Consider the following 9783-nt stretch of genomic DNA (forward strand, 5'->3'; position numbering starts at 1 on the left):
GCAAAACAAAACCAAACCCAGCCCGGCGCGGCCAGATGCGCCCATCCCCGCAGCGCTACCTGCGGGCGGCCGCCCCCGCCCCGCCCCGCACTCACTCCTCGGCCATCGTGCCGGGGGAGGCCGCGCTCCCCTGCGCACTGCGCACGCGCTGCCGTAGCCACGCCCCTCGCTGCTGCCCCGCACCTCGAACGCGCTCCCGTGGAAGCCCCGCCCCGCCGCCGCGTTGGTCGCGTGGGCGCCCTTAAGCATTGGCCTGGGGCGTACGATTCGGCTTTCTGAGGGGTCCTCTCCTCGTGGCGCCTGTGGGCCCAGTGGTTTCCTCACTGCTGCCCCGACAGCAGCGGGAGGGGAGCGCTGGCACCGTGGGGGTGTGGGAAAGGGGCACGCGGTGTCTGTGGACGCTGCCGCCCCGGGCGCAGAGGAGGCCTACAACCCCGCCGGGAGCGGGCCCGGCCCAGGCGCTGTGCGTGCCCTCGGCAGGCAGTGACCCTCTGGCCCAGTGCGACCTATGCGGGGCCGCGCAGCCGCTGGACTGTCCAGGAGCAGCCGCCCGCAGCACCGCGGAGCCGCACAGCCATCCCGCACCCTGTGGGCGTGTGGAAACGGGGCTGGCGCGGTGCAGCCGAGGGACAGCTGTAGCTCTGAGCAGGGACATGGACCGCTGCTGGGGAAGGGCGTCGCTGCCAGACAGGAAGCGGCTGTTTGGGGCGGACGGCAGCGCTGCTCTGTTTGGCTCAGGGCAGGAGCGGGGCTGGGGCTTGGCACTCCCTTCCCCAAATGCGCTCCCAGCCTGGCCCCTTCCTTCCCCTCCACCCAGCCGGGAGCACTGCGGAAAGGAGCGTGGGGAACCTGTGGGTCCCTCGCCAGGAAGTGAGTGGGGCTGTTGCGTGCCCACATCCAGGCATGCTCCCACAGCTGAGCCCTGATCCTGTCTGGCCCTGTATCTGATGCTTTTGAGCCTCTCCTGCTGAGCCACAAATGCAGGGAACTCGGTGCCCCCTCAGCCTTCCCTGGCATTGGCTTGAGAGTGAGTGGAAAGTGCTGGGATGGGCCCAGGTACAGTAATACAGCCCCAGCACAGTACCAGCCCAACCACGGCAGGTGGGAAGATGCTCCTTGGGTCACACACAGCTCCTCTGCTGCCAGCTCCTGTTCTCACCACCAACAGAGCCTGGAGATTGGGTCAGACTCTCCTGGCTGGCAGCACAGCCCCTGCAGCCTTGCTGCCCATGCTGGGCTGATGGCGAGCCCCAGGGTGCAATGGGGACAGCTGCGGGGTGAGTCAAAGCAGAGCAGGCAGGGGTCCAGGCTGCCCCTGGGGCCCTGTGCCATGGGGCAAGGACAGCAGCAGGGCTTGGGATGGCTCAATCTCAGCCCAGAACATGGGGAAATGTATCCCCCACTGCTAGGCTAAGACAGCACCACAGCCAAGGACTGGGGGGAGCTTGCAGAATGGAGCTGGGGAGCAGTGGGTGCTGGCAGACTGCCCCAGCTGTGCAAGGAGCGGCCTGCTGAGATCACCGGGTGTCACCCTGGCAGAGGCTCCTGCTGCTGGCTGCAGCTTCAGGGGTGTGACAACAAAGAGCAGAACAGAGCTGCGACCCCGTGCCATGGCCTCATGGGCTCCCATTACTGCCAAAGGGCTCCCAAGTGCCAAGAGTGTGGAGGCTGCCACATAGCCTGCACATAGTGTGTGGAATATGTTGCAGCAGGAATGTGCAGCACAGCAATAGAATCCTTCCAAAGCAGGGAGGGTCCCCATGAGCTGCAATTCTCTGCTGCGTGATTTGTGCTCTGTGAGTCCCATGAGTGGATTTTAAAGGGAAAGCTCTGGGCTGGAGCTCAGCCTTTGGCAAGCAGTGAGATGAGCTCGCATGGCCTCAGCTCCATCCCTGGGTGGGGACTCTGCAGAGCCAGCACTGCACTGCCCTGAGGTGGGAGCTGAGGTGGCATGGGCTGAAGAGGAGCACTGCAGCCATGTTCTCCTGCCCCATCCTCACCTCCTGCCCGCTTGAGGCTTGCACACACCGTGGTGGCACTGCTGTACCTTCCAACCCCACCCATGTCCCTGGGGCAGGTGCCCTGCAGCGCCATGAACACGGGGTTGGGGCCGTAACGCCTCCGAGCCTCCAGCAGTACCCCTCCGGGGACGTCCTGCTCCACTGTCCACTCCCCCCGCTGCCGGACTGCCTGCCCTCCGCGCAGGAGACGAGGGATTTCACAACCCAGCCCAGACAGGATTAAAGAGAAATACACAAGTAAACAAACAGCGGCCTTGTGAAGCGGCTGTGCTGCGGGAGCCCCTCTGCTGCCCAGGGCGAGGTGTGGGGCGATGCCTGGGGGTCCAACACTTGCTGCACAGCAGTGGGGTCCTGCGGGGAAGGCTGCCTCAGAGCAGCACTAAGTAATCTCATTTTTCACACGTCTCCTGTAGTTCAAACTGCCCCTGTCAGAGGAAAGGAGTTGCTTCCTGTTATTTCCATTGAAATCCTTGTCCCGGTCGCTAGCCCGCAGGCTCCGGCAGGATGGCACCGTGTGCACAGATGGGCTCTGGCCGCCTCTCCCGAGGGCTCCTGCTGCTCTGTGGTAAGTGCACGGCCCCACACCATGCGGCTGCACCCGGGCTCACTGCAGAACTAGCGCCGGGCAGTGGTGAGCGGGACACGGTGCTAGGGCGGCCATCCCCAGTACCACTGGCACTGCGGGTGGCCCCTTCTCCTCAGTGGGGAGTGATGGAGCGTCCACGGGGACCTGGCCTTGATGGCAGTGGGAGAGCAGCTGTGCCCTGGGCAGGGAGCATGCCAGGGACAGGGGACAGGGCACTGGGGGCAGATGGGCTGCCCTTGCTGCCACCGCTGTGCCAGCTCACAGCTGCTGCCAGCCAGCACAGGCCACCACAAAGTGGCTACCAAAGTGCTGTGCCATGCCCATGCTGAGGGTGGAAGACAGACAAGAGTGATACTGATCCTGGCAGAGGGTTGGAAGGGTCTGGTGGGACCTGGGGGGCCATGCCCACGCTGAGGATGGAAGACAGACAAGAGTGATCCTGGTCCCGGCAGAGGGGTGGAAAGGTCTGGTGGGACCTGGGGGGCCATACCCCATGCCAGCAGCAGGTTCCACAGATGGGGGGGGGGTGACAGGAGGCTCTGCTTTATGGCCATGCTGCACTGTGGTCAGCACTTCCTCTTCCTGACTGGAAATAGGTGCTCCCCCCACAGCGCCAGGCACTGGGCATGGCACGGCCCCACTGCTGCTGGGGCCCCCCTGTCACCTCATCTCCCTCTATCCCATCACCCCGCCACTGCCCTGGGCCTCCTCACACCCATCATTGCTGTGGACCTGTGGCTCTGCTCTGTCCTGCAGTGCTGAGCATGTCCCGCCCTTGCAGCGCTGCTGGGACATGGGTTTTGCCATATGGGTGCCGAGGCTGAGGGCTTCGGGCAGGAGGCAAGGACAAGCCCACCGATGTCCATGCACAACTTTACCGATGAGCTGGTGGGTGAGTGCCGTCCCCATTCCCCATCCCCAAATCCCCCCAAGGCTGCACTGCTGCTGCGCTCAGTGCCCATCCCCATGCAGAGGAGATATACACCAACATGACGCAGCGCTGCTGGGAGTTCTTCATGCACCTGATGCAGAATGTGACCGGCACACAGCTGTGCGAGTGGAAGGTCATCAGCAGGTAGGGGTGGGTGGGGGCACCAAGCCAGGGGGTGGAGGGCAGCCCAATGCCCCACACTCTCTCTGCAGGCCCTACAGCTTCCTGCAGAAGTGCCTGGAGGACTGGGCCGACAACCTGAATTATAGTTACCCCAACACCTTGGCTGAGAGCTACATCTTCCAGAGCCACCACCGCTACTTCCAGAACTGCTCGGCTGGCAGCCAGGCCTACTTTGACCCCCCCGAGGACGTGTTGCTGGCCATGATCATTGCCCCCATCTGCCTCATCCCCTTCCTCGTCACCCTGGTCATCTGGCGCAGCAAGGATGGCAAGGCGCAGCCCTAGGTGCTGCCGTGGAGGCACAGGCACAGCCCCGGCACTCGGTGCCCTGGTGCCAGGCTATGGCACTCCCGGGGCTGTGCTGGGTAGGGGGCTCCCCCGAGGGTTCACCTTCCCCGGGAACCGGGCATTAAAGGTTTACTCTCCCCACGCCTCGGCTGCCTCTTCTGCGCTCGTCCCTGCCCGGCTCCATCCCCGGGCTCCGCGGGGCCCCCGGGTGGCTGCGATCACGGCTCGGGGCGGGCAGCGGCGGCCCCGCGAAGCGGCACCAGTGGGCGGAGCTCGTACCTGGAGGGGGAGGGGCTCGACGTCCGTGGGGTGGGGGGGAGCAGGAGGTGTGGTTTCGACGGACGGGCGGGATTTGGAGGCTTCGGGCGGGGCTCGGGGAACGGGCGGGGCGGCGGGAAGTGGGCGGGGCGGAAGTACGCCGGGGCAAGCCGGAAGTTGGTGGAGGTGGTTCCGGCTGTGGCGGCGATGAGCTTCGCGTGGCCCTGGCAGTACAGTTTTCCGCCCTTCTTCACGTAAGCGCCGGCTGGGCTGCGGCGGCGGGGCGTGGGTGGGGGGTTGTCGGGACCGGGACCCGGGGAGCTGAGGCGGGGGGGAGCCGGAGCCGGGGGGAGCCGGGGCCGGGGTGAGGCCTCAGTTTCTCCCGGGTGCTGAGCGGAGCCCCGCAGGCTGCAGCCCAACGGCGAGACGCGGCAGAAGCAGCTGGCGGCCTGGTGCGCCCTGGCGCTCGCCTACAGCCGGCGCGAGCGCCTGCCCGCCATGACGCTACGCGAGGCCCAGGACAGCCCGCTGTTCGCCAACCGCCGTCTGCAGCGTATCCTTTGAGCCCGGACCGGCCCCGCCCCGCGCCCCCGCTCCCGCTCGTTCGGTGCCTCCTTAACCCCCTGCTCAGGGAAGCTGCCGCCCGAGGCCATCCAGGTGGTGCTGGAGGAGCTGCGCAAAAACGGTGGGTGGCGCCGTCAGCTGCCGGAGCGCTGTGCTCTGGGGCTGGCCCCTCCCCGGGCAGGCTCCATCCGCTGCTGGGGGCGTCTCGGTTGGTGCTCACGCTGCCTCGGGACCGTCCCGTGTGGGAGCCCCGCGGCTGCGGTGACGTGTGCAGGGCAGTGGTGCCAGCCGAGCTCTGCTGAAGTGCCTTTTCCCTATTGGTTTCAGGGAACCTGGAATGGTTAGACAAGAACAAAACCAGTTTTCTGATAATGTGGAGAAGACCTGAGGAATGGGGAAAGCTCATCTATCAGTGGGTGAGAATGCAGCAGCTACCCTAGTGCACAGCCTGGGCGCTCCCAGCCGGGAGGACAGGTGATACTGACTGAGATTGTGTAAAAGGCTGCTGTCTCTTCCTTTCGTTCTTGCTTTCTCACTACTTCTACCTTTCTACCTTTCTTCGATGTTGATCCATTCCATTCATGTATGAAGGTATTAACAACTTTTTTCTCTTGCTGTAAGGTGAGATTCAAGCAGTGGATGCATGGGGGGATGCAGCATTGCCATTGTATGCCCTCAGTCCCTAGTGCAATGCATGTTCTTAAGGCCTGGACAGTAAGAGCATAGAGTATGGGGGACAGCATATGGAACGGCGTCAGCATCCTTGGATGTCATTTCTCACCTTTCCAATATCCCAGAACATTTTGAAGGTTCTTTTGCTCATCAAATGCTGTCTATGTTACGTGTCATTTGTGATGAGATGTGAGAGAGATCATACCAAGGTTATTATTAAATAACACGTGCAAGATTTGCTATATTGCTTTTGTGTTTTCAGGTGTCAAAAAATGGCTTGACCAACTCTGTGTTCACGCTGTATGAGTTGATCAGTGGAGATGATACAGCAAATGAAGGTAATGTCATATGTCACGTCCTGCAGCTTTTCAGAACACACTTGATTTGAATGCATAGAAATGATTGCCAGGTCATAGTTCTGTCAATTAAGTATTTTAAAAATACTTATGCAAGTTCACACTGATCATCACTGGAAAATGCAGCTCCAGAGGCTTTTTAGTAATTTGCATTAACATCTGTCTATGTTATTGCTGTTTGCAATTTATGCTGCCTGCCCCGAGCCTTCCTAGTGCCCAGCTCTTTGCCTTTGCCAGATGTGGGGTGCAGGCTTATTTCCTGCCAAGCTTCTTAGATGCCTGAGAGGCAGCTCTTACTCATTGTCTTCTGTCTGCTAACCTTCAGGCTTTGCTTCTGATGCAGCAGTGTGCTGATGACTGTCAGCGTAGCTGTGATTGTGGATTTATGTAGTGTTATGGTGCAGGATTCTAAAAGGTGCCCTTCAGAGCCCTGTGTCTTCACTGTCACTCTTCCCTAGATGTCATAAGCCTGTTTGTTTCCTCATGTGAATCCTGTTCCTGCTGATGAGTATGTCTTTCCTTCACTAGAGTTCCATGGCTTGGATGAAGCTATGTTGCTTCGTGCCCTGCAAGCCTTGCAGCAAGAGCACAAGGCTGAAATCATCACGCTGGACGATGGCCGAGGTGTAAAGTTCTTCTGATGGAAGCCTCCTCCCTGCCTCTCTTTGGCCACTGAAGCATTTCTGGCTGCAAAGGTTCCATCTCCTGGCCTGGTTTCAAACAGTGACTGCAAGCAGCTATGTACTCGGGATTTCTTGGGGTGAGGAGAATCTGTGAAGCCTTCCAAAGACATGACTTCTTATCCTGTTGCTGTTTCCCTGTTCCTGTGAATGCAGCGGATGAGCTCTCTGGTGGCAGGTCAGGCACGGCTGCCAATGGCCTCTCCTTCCACCTTCCAGCCATGTGCCTGGGCTCCGCAGCCCACACCACATGGCTGAGTGAGGTGAAAGCAAGCACACAGAACGTGCTGTTGCTGCTATGGTGTAAAAGATCTTACTGAAAGACTGATATGCACGTGCTGCAAAGCAGGCTGATCTGTGTGGTGTGGTGGATTCCAAGGAGCTAATCTGAAGTAATTAAAATGAGATGTATTTATAGAGCAGCCTGTGTGTTTTCATCTATCTTTGTTTTTCCGTCAGAAACAAAACAGAACAGTGTACTGAATTCTTGCCCTTCAGCAATCCCTTACTGCACTGTACAAACACAGTGTGCTGGGGGGAGGGTGGACCTGCAAAGGCAACGTGCCTGATTTGGAAGCAGGCACCACAAAGGCTTATTTCCTCGTGCCAGAGCTATGGACTGCGGGCTCTTACAACCTGTCTTCAGGGCAGTGTTAGCTTTCATTTTCCATGTGCAATCCACTGAAAACTAATGGGTTTGTTGCAGAGGTGGTGGGGTAGGCTCTGTAAAACAGCAGGCTGGTGGAGAAAGTAATTAAGTTTTACTTTCTCAGTGCTGATAATGAAGTCCACAGCTTGTTGAAACCGTGACCCAGGTACAGTATTTGACCTGGTAAATCCTTAATCACTAACCTGTGGGAGCTGGAGATCTGTGCTGGAGGGCTGGTGACAGGTTCCTCTGCATGCCAGTGACACCAGTGCAGCAGAGGAATTCCTGTGCCAGTGGAGCAAAGGAACTGGGGTTCACTGGTTGAACTGTGGTCCTGTCTGCATGATTGTGGCTCAGAACAGCCAGGAAAATCTTCACAAAGGAATTGGCCACTGCCTGCATCTGCGTGGGCCTTATTTTGGTGTCTGAGATCTGCCTCTTCCTCTGTCTTTGTGCTGCCTATCTTGATTCTCCCTCTCTTGTTACTGTGCCCTCTCTGCTTGCTGCTTTTGCAGCCCTGCAGTATGTTCCTGTGCCTTCCACTCTCTGTATTCAGTGGCAGTTGCGTTTGGCCCTGGATGACAAGTCTCCAGCAGACAAGCCCAGGATGTTTGCACTTCTTGCTCTGCGTACACAAGGTACTGACCTCTCAGCATTGTTCTGAGCCACATTTGCTGAATGTAACCTCACTGTCCTTGAGTGAGTCTGTGTTCTTAATTAAATTTACTCCCTTCTTAGGAAATGGCTGATGTGACATTAGATAAGTTTAAAACAAGCCTTTTTCTTTCCAAAGCTCTCCCGGCAGTTATTCATGGCTCTTTTTCAGCTTCCTAAATCACTCACTTACTGAGGGGAGGAGGAAGAGTGTGCTTTCCCCCTTGTCCCACCCATGGACAGGCATCTGTGCGTGTTCTCTGCTGGTTTGCTGGGGCCGTATGCTAAGGCCGGATTGCAGCTGAGATGAGGTGCACAGAAGCACTGCTTTGTGCCAGGTGGGTTACCTGGCTGCCCCTGGGCATGGGAAAGCTGTGGGGCTGCATGAGCAGCTTGCTGGCAAACTGTAGCTCATGGTAAAAACAAAGACTTTATATTGTCCTCTGAAACCGTCTTCCTTATCTTTATGCACTGCTTTATAGCACTCGGTGATGTAATCACAAGATCAGGACAACAGAGCGTTGCATCGCCCAGAGATGCTTGCATGAGAGCTGTGCTAGGTTGGAAACCCTGGGGGTGCTGGGTAGGTCTGAAGGAGATGTAATTAAACTCTAAAGAGGCAGTGGGATGGCCTCCAACTGTAACTTTTCCTGTACCCAGAGCAGCTCCTCCCCATGTTTCATGTGCATGACCTTAGGGCTGTACATAATGCCAGAACAAGGCAAAGGGTAGGGGAAGATATGTTCATTGCTACGCACAACAGAAATTGGCTCAGGCAGCCTCCTCTGTGCCCACTGCTGCAGTCATCCCTGTGAGCTGCTCATGCAGGGTGTTGTGTGCACTGCTGCAGAGAGAGTGTGCCCTGAGCTCCATCAGCAATGCTGCCCAGAGCCTTGTGGAGCAAATTCTGCATCCCAGGGCAGGGGAGTAGCATCAGCCGGCCCACAGGACTTCAGCAGACTGTGGGGCCGTGGCAGTGGAGCCATGCGGGTCCTCATCTCTGGGCTTTGAGGTCACAGCCAGCATCTGGATGTGCTGATTAGGGCTCATGGGCCAAGGCAAGGTGGAGCACGGGGGGCTGGTGCCAAGATAAGGTGCTATCGGGCTGTGCACACTTGGGTTCTGCTGATCATGGGAGGGGAAAAGCTGAGAGGGTATTTAGTTTCATGCAGCTAGTTAGGAGCAAGAGTTGCTTCAGTTTGATAAATTTATGAGTTGGGATAAATGTGCATGCAGTCACATCTGTGACTCCGGACTAAGGAAATCCTCAGCAGTTATCTGCCCAGGGCTGCAGCTGCTGCTGAGGTTGCAGTGCTGTCTCCCGTGGCTCTGTGCTGTAGGATATGGGACACACTGAACAAAGAGGAGGCCCCCACAGGTAGGGAGTGCTGAAGCCAACAGGAGACATCTCCTCTAGCACTGTGGAGTCCTCCTCTCAGGCCCTCCCAGGGGGCTGCTCAGCTCCCGCTACAGCCCTGCAGACACACAGGCACCACCACGTTTGGCCCCAGCCCCTCTGTTTTCCCACCCTGAGTTTTGGGCTCAGAACAGAGGATTTCTGGCACATCTCACTGGAATTGTTCTTTGATGAGCGATCTAATCCTGAGCAGAGCAATTGCAGTCCTCTGCTCTTTTCCCAGCAGCCAAATGCATGTGGAAATGCTGAATGGCCTGATTGCAGTGGCTGCTCAAAGCGCAGGCCTGGCACCAACACCAGGAGCCAGGAGAAATGTCACCCTGATAACGTGCAGGAGCTGCATGTGTTTGCTGAGCACTGGGAAGGGGCTGACTGTGGATGGGAACCTCCTGGTTTCAGCCCCAGCCTGGCTGCAGTGTGGTGCCTTGGGACATGCTGGGGAGCACTTGTGCCTCTCTGCAGGGTCACTTGCTGCTGCTCAACCTGTGGTGCTCCTGCAGCTACAGGGAAGAGGAAACACCTCC

The 9783-nt window shown here is 58.4% G+C and overlaps 3 protein-coding genes across 4 annotated transcripts in view; 2 read left to right on the forward strand and 1 right to left on the reverse strand.

Moving 5' to 3' along the window:
* Positions 1–190, reverse strand: part of EZH1 (enhancer of zeste 1 polycomb repressive complex 2 subunit) — a 15258-nt gene extending 15068 nt beyond the window's left edge. The window contains exon 1 of the mRNA XM_021377877.1: positions 96–190. Within this exon, the coding sequence (XP_021233552.1) occupies positions 96–106 (11 nt within the window). The 5' untranslated portion in view covers positions 107–190. The remainder of the gene's footprint in view (positions 1–95) is intronic.
* On the forward strand, positions 2164–4150 carry RAMP2 (receptor activity modifying protein 2). 2 transcript variants are annotated; one of them, XM_021377880.1, is made up of 5 exons: positions 2164–2322; positions 2435–2586; positions 3389–3499; positions 3580–3682; positions 3751–4150. In XM_021377880.1, exons 2-5 carry the CDS (start codon positions 2526–2528, stop codon positions 4004–4006), a joined length of 531 nt encoding a protein of 176 aa, XP_021233555.1. In that variant the 5' UTR covers positions 2164–2322; positions 2435–2525; the 3' UTR covers positions 4007–4150. The 2 variants fall into 2 exon arrangements, with proteins under 2 accessions (XP_021233555.1, XP_021233556.1); XM_021377881.1 differs by lacking the exon at positions 2164–2322 and having other exon boundaries at positions 2449–2586; positions 3364–3499.
* On the forward strand, positions 4381–6961 carry VPS25 (vacuolar protein sorting 25 homolog). Its single transcript, XM_021377882.1, has 6 exons — positions 4381–4521; positions 4675–4820; positions 4899–4952; positions 5159–5247; positions 5766–5841; positions 6388–6961. The coding sequence occupies exons 1-6, from the start codon at positions 4475–4477 to the stop codon at positions 6498–6500; spliced, it is 525 nt and encodes a 174-aa protein (XP_021233557.1). The 5' UTR covers positions 4381–4474; the 3' UTR covers positions 6501–6961.

Source organism: Numida meleagris, chromosome 26 (assembly GCF_002078875.1).
Source record: "Numida meleagris isolate 19003 breed g44 Domestic line chromosome 26, NumMel1.0, whole genome shotgun sequence".
Lineage (NCBI taxonomy): Eukaryota > Metazoa > Chordata > Aves > Galliformes > Numididae > Numida > Numida meleagris.

What these genes read in the sequence shown, in the direction of transcription:
- RAMP2 (XM_021377880.1), top strand. Translation starts at nt 2,526, where the DNA reads ATGGCACCGTGTGCACAGATGGGCTCTGGCCGCCTCTCCCGAGGGCTC. An exon ending in AGGGCTCCTGCTGCTCTGTG is followed by an intron (nt 2,587 to 3,388) that starts GTAAGTGCACGG and finishes CCGCCCTTGCAG; the next exon opens with CGCTGCTGGGACATGGGTTT. An exon ending in GAGTGGAAGGTCATCAGCAG is followed by an intron (nt 3,683 to 3,750) that starts GTAGGGGTGGGT and finishes CTCTCTCTGCAG; the next exon opens with GCCCTACAGCTTCCTGCAGA.
- VPS25 (XM_021377882.1), top strand. Translation starts at nt 4,475, where the DNA reads ATGAGCTTCGCGTGGCCCTGGCAGTACAGTTTTCCGCCCTTCTTCAC. An exon ending in GGAGGAGCTGCGCAAAAACG is followed by an intron (nt 4,953 to 5,158) that starts GTGGGTGGCGCC and finishes TATTGGTTTCAG; the next exon opens with GGAACCTGGAATGGTTAGAC. An exon ending in GAAAGCTCATCTATCAGTGG is followed by an intron (nt 5,248 to 5,765) that starts GTGAGAATGCAG and finishes TTGTGTTTTCAG; the next exon opens with GTGTCAAAAAATGGCTTGAC.